This window comes from Pleurodeles waltl, chromosome 1_2 (assembly GCF_031143425.1).
Source record: "Pleurodeles waltl isolate 20211129_DDA chromosome 1_2, aPleWal1.hap1.20221129, whole genome shotgun sequence".
In the NCBI taxonomy this organism is placed as follows: domain Eukaryota; kingdom Metazoa; phylum Chordata; class Amphibia; order Caudata; family Salamandridae; genus Pleurodeles; species Pleurodeles waltl.
This window is the reverse complement of record NC_090437.1, coordinates 1348725394-1348745791: the sequence shown is the minus strand read 5'-3', so window position 1 is coordinate 1348745791 and position 20398 is coordinate 1348725394. Positions and strand designations below refer to the sequence as shown.

The 20398-nt window shown below is 49.7% G+C and overlaps 1 protein-coding gene across 1 annotated transcript in view; it reads left to right on the top strand.

Annotated features, from left to right (window-relative positions):
- The window catches only part of LOC138252717 (NACHT, LRR and PYD domains-containing protein 3-like), a 458845-nt gene that overhangs the window by 401235 nt on the left and 37212 nt on the right, over positions 1-20398 (top strand). The window contains exon 11 of the mRNA XM_069205762.1: positions 12348-12515. Coding sequence (XP_069061863.1) covers positions 12348-12515 — 168 coding nt within the window. The remainder of the gene's footprint in view (positions 1-12347; positions 12516-20398) is intronic.

Genomic DNA, 20398 nt, shown 5'->3' with positions numbered 1-20398 from the left:
ACAGGCTAGTGACCAATTTCACCAATTCACATTGGCATACTGGAACACCCTTATAATTCCCTAGTATATGGTACTGAGGTACCCAGGGTATTGGGGTTCCAGGAGATCCCTATGGGCTGCAGCATTTCTTATGCCACCCATAGGGAGATCTGACAATTCTTACACAGGCCTGCCAGTGCAGCCTGAGTGAAATAACGTCCACGTTATTTCACAGCCATTTACCACTGCACTTAAGTAACTTATAAGTCACCTATATGTCTAACCTTTACCTGGTAAAGGTTGGGTGCTAGGTTACTTAGTGTGTGGGCACCCTGGCACTAGCCAAGGTGCTCCCACATTGTTCAGGGCAAATTCCCCGGACTTTGTGAGTGCAGGGACACCATTACACGCGTACACTATACATATGTCATGACATATGTATAGCGTCACAATGGTAACTCCGAACATGGCCATGTAACATGTCTAAGATCATGGAATTGTCACCCCAATGCCATTCTGGCATTGGGGAGACAATTCCATGATCCCCTGAGTCTCTAGCTCAGACCCGGGTACTGCCAAACTACCTTTCCCGGGGTCTCACTGCAGCTGCTGCTCCTGCTGCTGCCAACCCCTCAGACAGGTTTCTGCCCTCCTGGGGTCCAGCCAGGCTTGGCCCAGGAAGGCAGAGCAAAGAACTTCCTCAGAGTGAGGGTGTTACACCCTCTCCCTTTGGAAAAAGGTTTCAGGGCTGGGGAAGAGTAGCCTCCCCCAGCCTCTGGAAATGCTTTGATGGGCACAGATGGTGCCCATCTCTGCATAAGCCAGTCTATACCGGTTCAGGGATCCCCCAGCCCTGCTCTGGTGCGAAACTGGACAAAGGAAAGGGGAGTGACCACTCCCCTGACCTGCACCTCCCCTGGGACGTGCCCAGAGCTCCTCCAGTGTGCTCCAGACCTCTGCCATCTTGGAAACAGAGGTGCTGCTGGCACACTGGACTGCTCTGAGTGGCCAGTGCCAGCAGGTGACGTCAGAGACTCCTTCTGATAGGCTCCTTCAGGTGTTGCTAGCCTATCCTCTCTCCTAGGTAGCCAAACCTCCTTTTCTGGCTATTTAGGGTCTCTGCTTTGGGGAATTCCTTAGATAACGAATGCAAGGGCTCATCAGAGTTCCTCTGCATCTCTCTCTTCACCTTCTGCCAAGGAATCGACTGCTGACCGCGCTTGAAGCCTCAAAACTGCAACAAAGTAGCAAAGACGACTACTGCGACCTTGTAACGCTGATCCTGCCACCTTCTCGACTGTTTTCCTGGTGGTGCATGCTGTGGGGGTAGTGTGCCTCCTCTCTGCACTAGAAGCTCTGAAGAAATCTCCCGTGGGTCGACGGAATCTTCCCCCTGCAACCGCAGGCACCAAAGAACTGCACCACCGGTCCTCTGGGTCTCCTCTCAGCACGACGAGCGAGGTCCCTGGAACTCAGCAACTCTGTCCAATTGACTCCTACAGTCCAGTGACTCTTCAGTCCAAGTTTGGTGGAGGTAAGTCCTTGCCTCCCCACGCTAGACTGCATTGCTGGGAACCGCGTGTTTTGGAGCTGCTCTGGCTCCTGTGCACTCTTCCAGGATTTCCTTTGTGCACAGCCAAGCCTGGGTCCCCGGCACTCTAACCTGCAGTGCACAACCTCCTGAGTTGTCCTCCGGCGTCGTGGGACTCTCATTTGTGACTTCAGGTGAGCTCCGGTTCACTCCACTTTGTAGTGCCTGTTCCACACTTCTGCGGGTGCTGCTTGCTTCTGAGTGGGCTCTTTGTCTTGCTGGACGCCCCCTCTGTCTCCTCACACAATTGGCGACATCCTGGTCCCTCCTGGGCCACAGCAGCATACAAAAAACTTAACTGCGACCTTTGCAGTTAGCAAGGCTTGTTGGCGGTCTTTCTGCATGAAAACACCTCTGCACGACTCTTCACAACGTGGGACATCCATCCTCCAAAGGGGAAGTTTCTAGCCCTTGTCGTTCTTGCAGAATCCACAGCTTCTACCATCCGGTGGCAGCTTCTTTGCACCCACAGCTGGCATTTCCTGGGCATCTGCCCACTCCCGACTTGATCGTGACTTTTGTACTTGGTCCCCTTGTTCCACAAGTACTCTCGTCTGGAAATCCATCGTTGTTGCATTGCTGGTGTTGGTCTTTCCTGCAGAATTCCCCTATCACGACTTCTGTGCTCTTTAGGGAACTTAGGTGCACTTTGCACCCACTTTTCAGGGTTTTGGGGTGGGCTATTTTTCTAACCCTCACTGTTTCCTTACAGTCCCAGCGACCCTCTACAAGCTCACATAGGTTTGGGGTCCATTCATGGTTCGCATTCCACTTCTAGAGTGTATGGTTTGTGTTGCCCCCATCCCTATGTGCCCCCATTGCATTCTATTGTGACCATACATTGTTTGCACTGTTTTCTATTGCTATTACTGCATATTTTGGTATTGTGTTCATATATCTTGTGTATATTTACTATCCTCATACTGAGGGTACTCACTGAGATACTTTAGCATATTGTCATAAAAATAAAGTACCGTTATTTTTAGTATATCTGTGTATTGTGTTTTCTTATGATATTGTGCATATGACACTAGTGGTACTGTAGGAGCTTCACTCGTCTCCTAGTTCAGCCCAAGCTGCTCTGCTAAGCTACCTTTTCTATCAGCCTAAGCTGCTAGACACCCCTCTACACTAATAAGGAAAACCTGGGCCTGGTGCAAGGTGTAAGTACCCCGTGGTACTCACTTCAAGCCAGTCCAGCCTCCTACAGTTACCCCCACTTTTGGCCTGTTAGTGAGTGTATGTCAGGGTGTTTTCACTGTCTCACTGGGATCCTGCAAGCCAGGGCCCGGTTCTCATAGTGAAAACCCTATGTTTTCAGTATGTTTGTTATGTGTCACTGGGACCCTGCTAGTCAGGACCCCAGTGCTCATAAGTTTGTGACCTATATGTATGTGTTCCCTGTGTGATGACTAACTGTCTCACTGAGGCTCTGCTAACCAGAACCTCAGTGGTTATGCTCTCTCTGTACAAATTGTCACTAACAGGCTAGTGACCAATTTCACCAATTCACATTGGCATACTGGAACACCCTTTTAATTCCCTAGTATATGGTACTGAGGTACCTAGGGTATTGGGGGTTCCAGGAGATCCCTATTGTCTGCAGCATTTATTTTGCCACCCATAGGGAGCTCGGACAATTCTTACACAGGCCTGCCACTGCAGTCTGAGTGAAATAACGTCCACGTTATTTCACAGCCATTTACCACTGCACTTAAGTAACTTATAAGTCACCTATATGTCTAACCTTTACCTGGTAAAGGTTGGGTGCTAAGTTACTTAGTGTGTGGGCACCCTGGCACTAGCCAAGGTGCCCCCACATCGTTCAGGGCAAATTCCCCGGACTTTGTGAGTGCGGGGACACCATTACACGCGTGCCCTGTACATAGGTCACTACCTATGTATAGCTTCACAATGGTAACTCCGAACATGGCCATGTAACATGTCTAAGATCATGGAATTGTCTGCCCAATGCCAGCAATTCCATGATCCCCCGGGTCTCTAGCACAGAACCCAGGTACTGCCAAACTGCCTTTCCGGGGTCACCACTGCAGCTGCTGCCAACCCCTCAGACAGGTTTCTGCCCTCCTGGGGTCCAGCCAGGCTTGGCCCAGGAAGGCAGAACAAAGGACTTCCTCAGAGAGAGGGTGTTACACCCTTTCCCTTTGGAAAAAGGTGTCAGGGCTGGGGAGGAGTAGCCTCCCCCAGCCTCTGGAAATGCTTTCATGGGCACAGATGGTGCCCATCTCTGCATAAGCCAGTCTACACTGGTTCAGGGATCCCCCAGCCCTGCTCTGGCGCGAAACTGGACAAAGGAAAGGTAGTGACCACTCCCCTGACCTGCACCTCCCCTGGGAGGTGCCCAGAGCTCCTCCAGTGTGCTCCGGACCTCTGCCATCTTGGAAACAGAGGTGCTGCTGGCACACTGGACTGCTCTGAGTGGCCAGTGCCAGCAGGTGAGGTCAGAGACTCCTTCTGATAGGCTCTTACCTGTGTTGCTAGCCTATCCTCCTTCCTAAGTAGCCAAACCTCCTTTTCTGGCTATTTAGGGTCTCTGCTTTGGGGAATTCTTTAGATAACGAATGCAAGAGCTCATCAGAGTTCCTCTGCATCTCTCTCTTCACCTTCTGCCAAGGAATCGACCGCTGACTGCTCTGGACGCCTGCAAAACCGCAACAAAGTAGCAAAGACGACTACTGCAACCTTGTATCGCTGATCCAGCCGCCTTCTCGACTGCTTTCCTGGTGGTGCATGCTGTGGGGGTAGTCTGCCTCCTCTCTGCACTAGAAGCTCTGAAGAAATCTCCCGTGGGACGACGGAATCCTCCCCCTGCAACCACAGGCACCAAAAGACTGCATGACCGGTCCTCTGGGTCCCCTCTCAGCACAACGAGCGTGGTCCCTGGAACTCAGCAACTCTGTCCAAGTGACTCCCACAGTCCAGTGACTCTTCAGTCCAAGTTTGGTGGAGGTAAGTCCTTGCCTCCCCACGCTAGACTGCATTGCTGGGTACCCCGTGATTTGCAGCTGCTCCGGCTCCTGTGCACTCTTCCAGGATTTCCTTTGTGCACAGCCAAGCCTGGGTCCCCGACACTCTAACCTGCAGTGCACAACCTCCTGAGTTGTCCTCCGGCGTCGTGGGACCTTCTTTTGTGACTTCAGGTGTGCTCCGGTTCACTCTCCTTCATAGTGCCTGTTCTGGCACTTCTGTGGGTGCTGCTTGCTTCTGAGTGGGCTCTTCGTCTTGCTGGATGCCCCCTCTGTCTCCTCACGCAATTGGCGACATCCTGGTCCCTCCTGGGCCACAGCAGCATCCAAAATCCATAACCGCGACCCTTGCAGCTAGCAAGGCTTGTTTGCGGTCTTTCTGCACAGAATCACCTCTGCAAGCTTCTTCACGACATGGGACATCCATCCTCCAAAGGGGAAGTTTCTAGCCCTCTTCGTTCTTGCAGAATCCACAGCTTCTACCATCCGGTGGCAGCTTCTTTGCACCCACAGCTGGCATTTCTTGGGCATCTGCCCACTCCCGACTTGATCATGACTTTTGGACTTGGTCCCCTTGTTCCACAGGTACTCTCATCCGGAAATCCATTGTTGTTGCATTGCTGGTGTTGGTCTTCCTTCCAGATTTCCCCTATCACGACTTCTGTGCTCTCTGGGGAACTTAGGTGCACTTTGCACCCACTTTTCAGGGTCTTGGGGTGGGCTATTTTTCTAACCCTCACTGTTTTCTTACAGTCCCAGCGACCCTCTACAAGGTCACATAGGTTTGGGGTCCATTCGTGGTTCGCATTCCACTTCTAGAGTATATGGTTTGTGTTGCCCCCGTACCTATGTGCTCTCATTGCAATCTATTGTGACTGTACATTGCTTGCATTGCTTTCTATTGCTATTACTGCATATTTTTGGTATTGTGTACATATATCTTGTGTATATTTGCTATCCTCATACTGAGGGTACTCACTGAGATACTTTTGGCATATTGTCATAAAAATAAAGTACCTTTATTTTTAGTATATCTGTGTATTGTGTTTTCTTATGATATTGTGCATATGACACCAGTGGTATAGTAGGAGCTTTGCATGTCTCCTAGTTCAGCCTAAGCTGCTCTGCTATAGCTACCTTCTATCAGCCTAAGCTGCTAGAAACACCTCTTCTACACTAATAAGGGATAACTGGACCCGCTACAGAGTGTAAGTACCCCTTGGTACCCACTACAAGCCAGGCCAGCCTCCTACAGAGAGGAGGAGGGGAGCTGGATCGGTTCTTATTTCTTTCTTCCCCGTATCTCCTCACTTTATGTTGATGGAGGCAGCGTCGCAGGAGCCCGCTCTCAGGGCTGGGACCTGACAAGGGCTGAGACATGGTAAGACCTCTCCTGTCTTTTGTTGTAAATGAGGACTCAAAAAAAAAAAGAGGGAGCCTGTCCAACTTAGATTAAGATCAGTTTCACTGCGACAATCCGAAGGAGACTAATTGGAGCATGCCACTGCGGCAGTATCATGTCTGAGACCGCAGCAGCATCATGAGACTGTAGCGGCATCATGAGACTGCAGCGACATCATGTCTGATCCTTGTAGGAAGGTAGCCTCTTCCTAGCCTTGTTACCCCCACTTTTGGCCTGTTTGTGAGTGTATGTCAGGGTGTTTTGACTGTCTCACTGGGATCCTGCTAGCCAGGGCCCAGTGCTCATAGTGAAAACCCTATGTTTTCAGTGTGTTTGTTATGTGTCACTGGGACCCTGCTAGTCAGGACCCCAGTGCTCATAAGTTTGTGACCTATATGTATGTGTTCCCTGTGTGATGCCTAACTGTCTCACTGAGGCTCTGCTAACCAGAACCTCAGTGGTTATGCTCTCTCTGTACAAATTGTCACTAACAGGCTAGTGACTAAGGGCCAGATGTATGAAAACTGAGGTCTGCGAATCGCAAAATGTGATTTTTAAGAAATCGCTATTTCCGAGTCGCAATTGGCCATGTAACAAAATTGCGAATCGGAATTAGCGATTTCTTAAAAATCGCAATTTGTGGTTCGCGAGGCCCATTTACCGAATCGCAATTGGCATTCTCGCAATTTGCGATTTTTTTGCGATTTAGTAAAAAATCGCAAAATGCGAGAAAGTTCGAGAATGCACACCTGGAGGAGCCTGATGACATCACCAGCAGGAAATGAATAATCCCAGACAGTTTCAGGTGCCACACCCAAACCAGCATGTCCCTGCTGCTGCATCCTGTGAGTGAAGCTGTATCATGTGATTGAAGCTGCATCCTGCCAGACCGCATCATCCTACAGCTGCATCCTGTGACTAAAGCCTCAACCTGTGACTGTAGCCTCATCCTGTGACTGCAGCTGCATCATGTGACTGTAACCTCATCCTGTGACTGCAGCTGCATCCTGTGGCTGTAACCTCATCCTGTGACTGTAGCCTCATCCTGTGTCTGCAGCTGCATCCTGTGACTACAGCCTCATCCTGTGACTGTAGCCTCATCCTGTGACTGTAGCTGCATTCTGTGACTGTAGCCTCATACCGTGACTGTAGCTGCATCCTGTGACTGTAGCCACATCCTGTGACTGCAGCTGCATCCTGTGACTGTAGCCTCATACTGTAACTGTAGCTGCATCCTGTGACTGAAGCCTCATCCTGTGACTGTAGCCTCCTCCTGTGACCGTAGCCTCATCCTGTGACTGTAGCTGCATCCTGTGACTGTAGCCTTCTCCTGTGACTGTAGCCTCCTCCTGTGACTGTAGGCTCCTCCTGTGACTGTAACCTCATCCTGTGACTGTAGCTGCATCTTGTGACTTTAGCCTCATCCTGTGACTGAAGCTGAATCCAGCCAGAGACTGCACCAGTATCTTGAAGCCGCATCCTGTGAGTGAACCTTAATCATGTGACTGAAAGTGCCTCCTGCCAGAGACTGCAGCATGTCCCTGCAGCTTCATCCTGTAACTGAAGCCTCAACCTGTGACTGTAGCCTCATCCTGTGACTGCAGCTGCATCCTGTGACCGCAACCTCATCCTGTGACTGTAGCCTCATCCTGTGACTGAAGCTGCATCCTGTGACTGTAACCTCATGCTGGGACTGTAGCTGCATCCTGTGACTGTAGCCTCATCCTGTGACTGAAGCCTCATCCTGTGACTGTAGCTGCATCCTGTGTCTGCAGCTGCATCCTGTGACTGTAGCTTCATCCTGTGACTGCAGCTGAATCCAGCCAGAGACTGCACCATTATCTTCAAGCCGCATCCTGTGAGAGAACCTGAATCATGTGATTGAAAGTGCCTCCTGCCAGAAACTGCAGCATGTCCCTGCAGCTGCATCCTGTGAGTGAAGCTGTATCATGTGATTGAAACTGCATCCTGCCAGACCGCAGCATCCCACAGCTGCATCCTGTGACTGAAGCCTCATCCTGTGACTGCAGCTGCATCCTGTGACTGAAGCCTCATCCTGTGACTGCAGCTGCATCCTGTGACTGTAGCCTCATCCTGTGACTGCAGCTGCATCCTGTGACTTTAACCTCATCCTGTGACTGTAGCCTCATCCTGTGACTGCAGCTGCATCCTGTGACTGTAGCTGCATCCTGTGACTGTAGCCTCATCCTGTGACTGTAGTCTCATCCTGTGACTGTAGCCGCATCCAGTGACTGTAGCCGTATTCTGTGATTGTAGCCTCATACTGTGACTGTAGCCTCATCCTGTGACTGTAGCTGCATCCTGTGACTGTACCCTCATCCAGTGACTGTGGCTGCATCCTGTGACGGTAGCCTCATACTGTGACTGTTGCCTCATCCTGTGACTGTAGCTGCATCCTGTGACTGTAGCCGCATCCTGTGACTGTAGCTGCATCCTGTCACTGTAGCCTCATCCAGTGACGGTAGCTGCATCCTGTGACTGTAGCCTCATACTGTGACTGTAGCCTCATCCTGTGACGGTAGCCTCATACTGTGACTGTTGCCTCATCCTGTGACTGTAGCTGCATCCTGTGACTGTAGCCGCATCCTGTGACTGTAGCTGCATCCTGTCACTGTAGCCTCATCCAGTGACTGTAGCTGCATCCTGTGACTGTAGCCTCATACTGTGACTGTAGCCTCATCCTGTGACTGTAGCTGCATCCTGTGACTGAAGCCTCATCCTGTGACTGTAGCCTCATCCTGTGACTGTAGCTGCATCCTGTGACTGTAGCCTCGGCCTGTGACTGCAGCTGAATCCAGCCAGAGACTGCACCAGTATCTTCAAGCCGCATCCTGTGAGAGAACCTGAATCATGTGATTGAAAGTGCCTCCTGCCAGAGACTGCAGCATGTCCCTGCAGCTGCATCCTGTGACTGAAGCCTCATCCTGTGACTGTAGCTGCATCCTGTGACTGTAGCCTCATCCTGTGACTATAGCTGCATCCTGTGACTGTAGCTTCATCCTCTGACTGTAGCTGCATCCTGGGACTGCAGCCTCATCCTGTGACTGTAGCCTCATCCTGTGACTGCAGCTGCATCCTGTGACTGTAACCTCATCCTGTGACTGTAGTTGCATCCTGTGACTGTCGTCTCATACTGTGACTGTAGCCGCATCCTGTGACTGCAGTGGTATCCTGTGACTGCAGCTGCACCCTGTGAGTTTAAGCTCATCCTGTAACTGTAGCCTTATCCTGTGACTGTAGCCTTATCCTGTGACTGTAGCCTCATCTTGTGACTGAAGCCTTGTCCTGTGACTGTAGCTGCATCCTGTGACTGTAGCCTCATCCTGTGACAGTAGCCTCATCCTGTGACTGTAGCTGCATCCTGTGACTGTAGCCTAATCCTGTGACTGAAGCTGCATCCTGTGACTGTAACCTCATCCTGTGACTGTAGCCTCATCCTGTGTCTGCAGCTGCATCGTGTGACTGTAATGTCATCCTGTGACTGTAGCCTCATCCTGTGACTGTAGCTGCATCCTGTGACTGTAGCCTCATCCTGTGACTGTAGCCTCATCCTGTGACTGTAGCTGCATCCTGTGACTGTAGCCTCGTCCTGTTACTGTAGCTGCATCCTGTGACTGTAGCCTTATCCTGTGTGGTGGGGGAGGTTCTGACTAAAAGGTGCGCCCAGATTTGTTGCTTTTGGATCACCCGATTTTTGACCTTTTACTGTAAGGGAGCCTCATAGACTAAGAGTCACCCACAGTAAACTCATGATAAAATGGACTGCATGTGTTTCCCACCAGTGCCTCCTTGCATGAGACTGCGTCAAAGCCGTAAGGATAGGAGGCCCAGGGCTGGTTATACGTGAACATGTGTGCACACGCATGTGTACCTATGTCAGGGCTGCGCCCAGGTAGCCTGGCGCAGACGGGACAATGCAGATTGGGTGCCGCCCTGGAGTAGGCCTTATGAGATGGGTGTACACATGAGTGATAGATAGTGTCTTTTCATCGTAGTGACCCTTGCTGCACACAAACCATCCTGCCTACATCGCAGACACCCTTGCACCACGGGTCAAGGATGCCTGTGTTGGCGCTAGGCAGCCAATGGGGCTCCAGCCCAGTTGGTAAAGGACAGGAATGCACCGTATTGCATAAATAGGACACATTCCTTCCCTTTCCCTTTGATGCAGGGCAGCACAGCAAGGTGACTTGCTTCGCTGCACTGTACCAAAAGCCCATGAATATGGCCTTGGTCCCCACACCCCTCCGAGCCAGGGAAGATCCTGAGGACCGTTTAGCCTTGGAAGTTCCTGGCCTCCACGGCTGAGGCCCTCCTGTGAATGCCTGAGCTGGGAAGCAGTTCTCGGTTTGTGGTGGCGCTCTAGATTTCACAGCTGGATTAATGGAGCGGATCCGCTCCCTCTCATAATTTGCTCAAGATTCTGCAGAGACATTAACAGTGCCTATGGATTTATGTGGAAGACTTGCGAGGGGCGTGTGATCTGCTGGAGCAGTGATGCATTGATGGTCCCTGGATTGCTGACACTGACCATTGCTTCGGCTGCTCCTGCGTTTCATGAGCACCAGAAGATGGAAGAGTTCTTGACTCAACACATTCCACAGCAGACGTGCAACTGTCCAACAACAGAGTGAACTCCACACCTGTCACACTGACCAGTGCTGATGCTCCGTGATCTACAGACATCTGCAGACACGATTGTGTCATGCACGCCTTCAACAAGACATTAGGCTTATGACCGAGTATCCCACCAGCCAAACTCTAAATGAGGCCTTAAGTCTGAAAACTATGAAGACTTGCATCTATTTGACAAATGAGACATTTCATTTGTGGGGAGATTTTCATATTTTCATGAAGAGGGATAACCCCGCTTGTATATTACGTTGGCAGTTCAGTGGGCTTGCAGCAGAATGTGGCTGCTGCGGTTCCAGGGACAGCAGCAACACATGTCAGAAAGTTTGCCTCGAAGCCTTTGTGTTGAGCTGGCCTCAGAGAACTGCCCTGGCACCTTACACACATTGTATGTGATCTTAGGGGTGCATAGCAAGCAGGCAGCTCCTCCCTCTACATTGAACCCCTTACAGACCTGTACTCCATACTCTTGAAACTGAGGACTCATGTTCCGCACTCGGTTGTACATACCCTACACGTCTCTGCTTGCTTGGTCTTTGCAGGACAGGGTTCTCCTCCCTTTTCTTTAACAAGAGCTACTTATGTTCCATGACAATCATCTCAAACTACTAACATTATTAGTGTTGTAACAGTGACCGCATCACTCAAGACCATGATAGTGGCCACCATATGAAGATTACCAGTGATCACCCTGGGGCATCAAGCAGGGTGCCGCAGTTATGTTCGCAAAAGGCTTTGTCAATGCGGAATGCATCGACATGGGCAACACACAACAGCTAGAGGGTCCCTGGCACCAACGTAATAATATTAGTAATATATAAGTCATCCCAGAGCTGCGTATTTTAACTTCAAATATATTTAAATATATTTTGGAAACTCAGGCATACTAATGAAGATGTGATGCAACACTGAAGGGAAATTGCAGGAATTTGCTGTATGAAACCATAATACAGCATATTCTTGTCTTTTCTGAGCACTGGTGCACAATATACTGTCTAGTGCCAACATAGGCACTCGTGCACCATGGTGCAAGGGTGCCTGCTTTGTAAGCAGGACTGTTTTTGTGCAGGAAAGGGCCCCCTCCTGCACAAAAACAATCCCCTGAACCATTTTGCTCTTTCCGTGTGCTGTAGAACAAGGTTACTTCTCCTCATTACGCCTCACCTGGAGAGGCGTAGCAGCTTTGATGCATTCCCAAGTTTACCACTTATAGTGAATCTAGGAATGAATCAAAGTCCACGGGTATTGCATGGTAACACCCATGCAAAATCCACGGAAAGCCTCCCTAGGGCAGTGTAACATGATTTGTGCTGCTCCAGATTTATCAAGGCACTCTCGGCCACACAAGGTGGTCTTGTGTGGCTTGATAAATTACATTTAATAGTCGTGTTGCGCTTTCACCGCATTGCATGCTGCAAATGCAATTCAACTACTTCATTAATAAGGGCATACATTTTTTTTCTCCAAACATCTTATAGGTTCTGAAATTACAAAGGTTTTTGTCTCAAATTCACTCTTTTTCAATGTTGGTACATATATATTAATTCAACCAAGCAACACCTTCTAATTTAGAAGGTTGGACTGCTCACAAGAGAATGACTTACAAGGAGGTGAAGAATGCATTTACAATTAACTTACAATGGTAGCGTTCTGGATTATTTAACAGGGCATGATGTTGCTGCAGGGTTTCAAATCCTTTCTGCACGTTTTAAAGACATGAGCTCTTTCCTTTCAGACTGAGAGACAACAATCTGACTGACAGTGGTACCCAAGTCTTCTGCTCAACGCTCAGTACCAACCTATCCCTGCGGCGCCTGGATCTGTGCGGGAACGCCTTCAGTGACTTCTCTGTTCCACATCTCAGCAACATGATCCGAAGCTGCACCCGCCTGAGAGACATCTTGTAAGTCCCTATCATTTCCAGCCTTCTCCAGACTACATATTTGCATGCCACACAACTTCACCAGCCTGGATCTCTGCATGCCACACACCTTTGCCAACCTGGATCCATGCATGCAGCGTGCATTCTACACCATGGATCTCTGCATGCCATACGCCTTCACCATCCTGCATCTCTGCATGCAATGCACCTTCACTGCCCATGTCACATGCCTTCACCACCCTACGTCTCTGCATGCCACACCCCATCCCCAACCTACATCTCTGCATGCTACACACCTTCTCCACCCTGCATCTCTTCATGCCACACACCTTCAGCACCCTGCATCTCTGCATGCAACGCACCTTTATTGCCCTGCATCTCTGCATGCAATGCACATTCATTGTCCTATATCTTTCCATGCCACACACCTTCATCACCTTGCTTTTCTGCATGCCACACACCTTCACCACCCTGCATCTCTGCATGTAACTGTCCTTCACCACCCTGCATCTCTGCATGTCACACGCCTTCACCACCCTGCATCTCTGCATGCCACACACCTTCACCAACCTGCCTCTCTGCATACCACACACATTCTCCACCCTGCATCTCTGCATGCTGCATGCTATCTCCACCCTGCCTGCATGTCACACACCTTCTCCACTCTGCCACATGCTATTTCTACCCTGCCTCTCTGCATGCCATGTGATCTCCACCCTGCCTCTCAGCATGCCATGCACTTTCTCCACAATGAAGCTCTGCATGCCATGGTCTGCTGGGCTGGTTTGTGACTGTTTGTGGTCCTGCCTTATGTTCTGCTGGGGTGGTTTGTGGCTGTGTGTAGACCTGTCTGCTGCGCTGGTTTGTGGCTGTTTGTGGGTCTGCCTTATGTTCTGCTGGGCTAGTTTGTGGCTGTTTGTGGGCCTGTCTCGTGGTCTGCTGGGCTGGTTTGTGGGTGTTTGTTGGTCTGCCTTATGGTCTGCTAGGCTGGTTTTTGCAGTTTGTGTCCCTGTCTTATGGTCTACTGGGCTGGTTTTGGCTGTTTGTGTCCCTGTCTTATGTTCTGCTGGGCTGGTTTGTGGCTGTTTTTGGGCCTGTCTCCTGGTCTGCTGGGCTGGTTTGTGGCTGTTTTTGGGCCTGTCTCCTGGTCTGCTGGGCTGGTTTGGGAGTGGACCTGTCTTTAGTCTGCTGGGCTGATTTTTGCTGCTTGTTGGCCTGTCTCCTGGTCTACTGGGCTGGCTTTTGGCTATTTGTGGGTCTGCCTTATGGTCTGCTGGGCTTGTTTGTCAATGCTGGTGCACAATGTGCTCCGTAGTGCTAACACAGGCACTCTTGCCCCATGGTGGAAGGGGACCTGTGTTGTAAGCAGGGTTGTTTTTGTCTACGACGGGGACACCATCCTGCACAAAACCAATCCAGAGAGGCGTTTTCATCATTCTACATTTGCTGCAGAATGCAGCAGCCATAGAAAGAGGAAACAAAGAGGAGAAATAAACACATTTCTCCTTGTTCATCATCACACAAGCTTTATTCAGTCATCAATAACCATCAAGCAATACAAAAAGCACATTAATCCAAAAGTTTAAAATCTTAAGAAAAAGGAGTAAAAATCATGGGTGTACATTTGCAATAAATTAAGACCATTCATTTCTTATCCTATAATATACATATTTACAGATTTCTAAATATTTAAAAACCGGTGCGTATATGCCATGCAGCCACAAGGAACTTGCAAACTGCATATATTATAGGAGTCGAAGTGTCACTCTTTAAGATCCTTGAGGCAATACCACATTGTCTTATGCCCAATTTCCCACAAACTGAATGAATCCACTTACATCGGGGACGGGCATACACTGGGCAAAAAAACATAAAATGTTCGACAGATTCAAAAGCGTCATTACAGCCAGGACATAAATCAGATGTTGATAATAATCTCCAGCTACTAGTTAAGGACAATAACGGTAGACATCCAAAACAAAAACGGGCGTACAGACTCTTGCCGAGTGAATCAGGAATAAGATCTAAATAAGATTCAAACTGAGGATACCACTTAAAATCAAGAAATTGATTAGTCAATCGACCATATGATATACAAAAGAGGTGATTATTTCTTACATAAGACCAGTAGGCGGATATCAGAGATTGTTTCTGGGCCTTTCCTGAATTCTGTGGGTTCTCCCAATAGCTCTCAAGTCCCAAAATGCATAACCATTTTGACACATGCCTAAGCCATTGAATGGAGACTGCATTAGGTCTTTTTAGGAAGTCACGAAGGGAGTCCCTGTAGATTGCAAGCTCTGGAGTAGACCAGATCCTTACCCAGAAGAGTAGAGGTCTCGGAGCTATCAGATTAGAAATGCGATTAAACCCAAGGTCCAAGAAAACCAGAATCAAGGGTGTACTACGCTGGGACGCAAGTATTGCTCTAGCAAAGCCATTTTCACCCACAGACAATTTATTAGCATTACAAAATCCCCACATCTCTGCACCGTAGGCAGCAGCACCCTGCGCTTTTGCCAAAAAGATCTTAATAGCCGGGGAAACAGCTTTCATGGCAGTACTTTCATAAAAGCGCAGGATAGCACCTGACCTATGTTGAAGAAGCGTCACACTTTTGCTAATCTGACCTTTCCAATGAAAGTTGTTCTCCTTGTTACATCTCACCTTGGGAGGGGTAGCAGTTTTGGCACATTCTTAGGTTTATGGTAAATCTGGGAATGCACTAAAATCCATGGGTGGATGTGTGGGAACAGCCATGTTTCACCTCCACCCATGGATCGCCTCCCTGGGGCAGAGTAATGCAACACAGCGATTCACTCTGCCTTGCGGTACTCCAGATTTATCAAGCTATGCAGGGCCATGCACGGGGCTTGGCTTGATAAATTTCACTAAGGTTTTCTGCAGCGTTGTGTCCTTTTGCGTGGTGCAAGGGCGATGCAAATCCTTAATAAATCTGGCCCATGCTGTTTGCTTGTACTCGTCCCACGCTCACTACAGTTATGTAGGGCTCTGGATTCTTGGTTGTTTTTGTGAGAAAGTAGCCTCTTTCTAGCCTTGTTACCCCCACTTTTGGCCTGTTTGTGAGTGTATGTCAGGGTGTTTTCACTGTCTCACTGGTATCCTGCTAGCCAGGGCCCAGTGCTCATATTGAAAACCCTATGTTTTCAGTATGTTTGTTATGTGTCACTGGGACCCTGCTAGTCAGGACCCCAGTGCTCATAAGTTTGTGACCTATAGGTATGTGTTCCCTGTGTGATGCCTAACTGTCTCACTGAGGCTCTGCTAACCAGAACCTCAGTGGTTATGCTCTCTCTTTACAAATTGTCACTAACAGGCTAGTGACCAATTTTACCAATTTACATTGGCATACTGGAACACCCTTATAATTCCCTAGTATATGGTACTGAGGTACCCAGGGTATTGGGGTTCCAGGAGATCCATATGGGCTGCAGCATTTCTTTTGCCACCCATAGGGAGCTCTGACAATTCTTACACAGAACTGCCACTGCAGCCTGAGTGAAATAACGTCCACGTTATTTCACAGCCATTTTACACTGCACTTAAGTAACTTATAAGTCACCTATATGTCTAACCTTTACCTGGTAAAGGTTAGGTGCAAAGTTACTTAGTGTGAGGGCACCCTGGCACTAGCCAAGGTGCCCCCACATTGTTCAGGGCCAATTCCCCGGACTTTGTGAGTGCGGGGACACCATTACACGCGTGCACTACATATAGGTCACTACCTATATGTAGCTTCACAATGGTAACTCCGAATATGGCCATGTAACATGTCTATGATCATGGAATTGCCCCCTCTATGCCATCCTGGCATAGTTGGCACAATCCCATGATCCCAGTGGTCTGTAGCACAGACCCTGGTACTGCCAAACTGCCTTTCCCGGGGTTTCACTGCAGCTGCTGCTGCTGCCAACCCCTCAGACAGGCTTCTGCCCTCCTGGGGTCCAGCCAGGCCTGGCCCAGGATGGCAGAACAAATGACTTCCTCTGAGAGAGGGTGTTACACCCTCTCCCTTTGGAAAATGGTGTGAAGGCAGGGGAGGAGCAGCCTCCCCCAGCCTCTGGAAATGCTTTCATGGGCACACATGGTGCCCATTTCTGCATAAGCCAGTCTACACCGGTTCAGGGACCCCTTAGCCCTGCTCTGGCGTGAAACTGGACAAAGGAAAGGGGAGTGACCACTCCCCTGACCTGCACCTCCCCTGGGAGGTGTCCAGAGCTCCTCCAGTGTGCTCCAGACCTCTGCCATCTTGGAAACAGAGGTGCTGCTGGCACACTGGACTGCTCTGAGTGGCCAGTGCCATCAGGTGACGTCAGAGACTCCTTCTGATAGGCTCCTTCAGGTGTTGCTAGCCTATCCTCTCTCCTAGGTAGCCAAACCCTCTTTTCTGGCTATTTAGGGTCTCTGTCTCTTGGGATTCCTTATATAACGAATGCAAGAACTCATCCGAGTTCCTCTGCATCTCTCTCTTCACCTTCTGCCAAGGAATCGACTGCTGACCGCGCTGGAAGCCTGCAAAACTGCAACATAGCAGCAAAGACGACTACTGCAACTCTGTAACGCTGATCCTGCCGCCTTCTCGACTGTTTTCCTGGTGGTGCATGCTGTGGGGGTAGTCTGCCTCCTCTCTGCACTAGAAGCTCCGAAGAAATCTCCCATGGGTCGACAGAATCGTCCCCCTGCAACCGCAGGCACCAAAGAACTGCATCACCGGTCCCTTGGGTCTCCTCTCAGCACGATGAGCGAGGTCCCTTGAATCCAGCAACTCTGTCCAAGTGACTCCCACAGTCCAGTGACTCTTCAGTCCAAGTTTGGTGGAGGTAAGTCCTTGCCTCCCCACGCCAGACTGCATTGCTGGGAACTGCGACTTTTGCAGCTACTCCGGCCTCCGTGCACTTCCGGCGGAAATCCTTTGTGCACAGTCCAGCCTGGGTCCACGGCACTCTAACCTGCATTGCACAACCTCCTAAGTTGTTCTCCGGCGACGTGGGACTCTTTTGTGCGACTTTGGGTGAGCACCGTTTCACGCATGCTCGTAGTGCCTGTTTCTGGCACTTCTGCGGGTGCTGCCTGCTGCTGAGAGGGCTCCTTGTCTTGCTCGACGCCCCCTCTGTCCCCAGACGCAATTGGCGACATCCTGGTCCCTCCTGGGCCACAGCAGCATCCAAAAACCCTTACTGCACGATTTGCAGCTAGCAAGGCTTGTTGGTGGTGTTTCGGCGGGAAAACACTTCTGCACGACTCTCCACGGCATGAGGGATCCGTCTTCCAAAGGGGAAGTGTAGGAGGCTGGACTGGCTTGTAGTGAGTACCAAGGGGTACTTGCACCTTGCACCAGGCCCAGTTATCCCTTATTAGTGTATAGGGTGTCTAGCAGCTTAGGCTGATAGATAATGGTAGCTTAGCAGAGCAGCTTAGGATGAACTAGGAGACGTGTGAAGCTACTACAGTACCACAAGTGTCACTTGCACAATATCATAAGAAAACACAATACACAGTTATACTAAAAATAAAGGTACTTTATTTTTATGACAATATGCCAAAGTATCTTAGAGTGTACCCTCAGTGAGAGGATAGGAAATATACACAAGATATATATACACAATAGCAAAAATATGCAGTATAGTCTTAGAAAACAGTGCAAACAATGTATAGTTACACTAGGATGCAATGGGGAAACATAGGGATAGGGGCAACACAAACCATATACTCCAAAAGTGGAATGCGAACCACGAATGGACCCCAAACCTATGTGACCTTGTAGAGTGTCGCTGGGACTATTAAAAAATAGTGAGAGTTAGAAAATTAGCCCTCCCCAAGACCCTGAAAAGTGAGTGCAAAGTGCACTAAAGTTCCCCTGAGGACAAAGAAGTCGTGATAGAGGAATAATGCAGGAAAGACACAAACCAACAATGCAACAACTGTGGATTTCCAATCTAGGGTACCTGTGGAACAAGGGGATCAAGTCCAAAAGTCACAAGCAAGTCGGAGATGGGCATATGCCCAGGAAATGCCAGCTGTGGGTGCAAAGAAGCTTCTACTGGACAGAAGAAGCTGAGGTTTCTGCAGGAACAAAAAGGGCTAGAGACTTCCCCTTTGGTGGACGGATCCCTCTTGCCGTGGAGAGTCGTGCAGAAGTGTTTTCCCGCCGAAAGAACGCCAACAAGCCTTGCTAGCTGCAAATCGTGCGGTTAGCGTTTTTGGATGCTGCTGTGGCCCAGGAGGGACCAGGATGTCGCAAATTGGACCAGGAGGTAGAGGGGACGGCGAGCAAGACAAGGAGCCCTCTTAGCAGCAGGTAGCACCCAGAGAAGTGCCAGAAACAGGCACTACGAGGATGTGTGAAACAGTGCTCACCCGAAGTTACACAAAGGAGTCCCACGTCGCCGGAGACCAACTTAGAAAGTCGTGCAATGCAGGTTAGAGTGCCGTGGACCCAGGCTGGACTGTGCACAAAGGATTTCCGCCGGAAGTGCACGGAGGCCGGAGTAGCTGCAAAAGTCGCGGTTCCCAGCAATGCAGTCTAGCGAGGTGAGGCAAGGACTTACCTCCACCAAACTTGGACTGAAGAGTCACTGCACTGTGGGGGTCACTTGGACAGAGTTGCTGGATTCGAGGGACCTCGCTCGTCGTGCTGAGAGGAGACCCAAGGACCGGTAATGCAGCTTTTTGGTCCTGCGGTTGCAGGTGGAAGATTCCGTCGACCCACTGGAGATTTCTTCGGAGCTTCTAGTGCAGAGAGGAGGCAGACTACCCCCACAGCATGCACCACCAGGAAAACAGTCGAGAAGGCGGCAGGATCAGCGTTACAGAGTTGCAGTAGTCGTCTGTAGGAGGCTGGACTGGCTTGTAGTGAGTACCAAGGGGTACTTGCACCTTGCACCAGGCCCAGTTATCCCTTATTAGTGTATAGGGTGTCTAGCAGCTTAGGCTGATAGATAATGGTAGCTTAGCAGAGCAGCTTAGGCTGAACTAGGAGGCGTGTGAAGCTACTACAGTACCACCTAGTGTCATATGCACAATATCATAAGAAAACACAATACACAGTTATGACAATATGCCAAAGTATCTTAGTGTGTACCCTCAGTGAGAGGATAGGAAATATACACAAGATATATATACACAATAGCAAAAATATGCAGTATAGTCTTAGAAAACAGTGCAAACAATGTATAGTTACAATAGGATGCAATGGGGAAACATAGGGATAGGGGCAACACAAACCATATACTCCAAAAGTGGAATGCGAACCACGAATGGACCCCAAACCTATGTGACCTTGTAGAGGGTCGCTGGGACTATTAGAAAATAGTGAGAGTTAGAAAAATAACCCTCCCCAAGACCCTGAAAAGTGAGTGCAAAGTGCACTAAAGTTCCCCTAAGGACAAAATAGTCGTGTTAGAGGGAAAAATGCAAGGAAAACACAAATCAGCAATGCAACAACGATGGATTCCTGACTGAGGGTACCTGTGGAACAAGGGGACCAAGTCCAAAAGTCACAAGCAGCTCGGAGATGGGCAGATGCCCAAGAAATGCCAGCGGTTGGTGCAAAGAAGCTCTTACTAGGCTGAAGAACTGTGAATACTGCAGGAACGACAAGGGCTAGAGACTTTCCCTTTGGAGGATGGATCCCCCACGCCTTGGAGAGTCGTGCAGAAGTGTTTTCCCGCCGGATGGACGCCAACAAGCCTTGCTACACGCAAATCGTGCGTTTGGCGTTTTTGGACGCTGCTGGGGCCCAGGAGGGACCAGGAGGTCGCACATTGGACCTGCAGAGAGAGGGGACGTCGAGCAAGACAAAGAGCCCTCACTGAAGCAGGTAGCACCCGGAGAAGTGCCAGAAACAGGCACTACGAGGATGCGTGAAACGGTGCTCGCCGAAG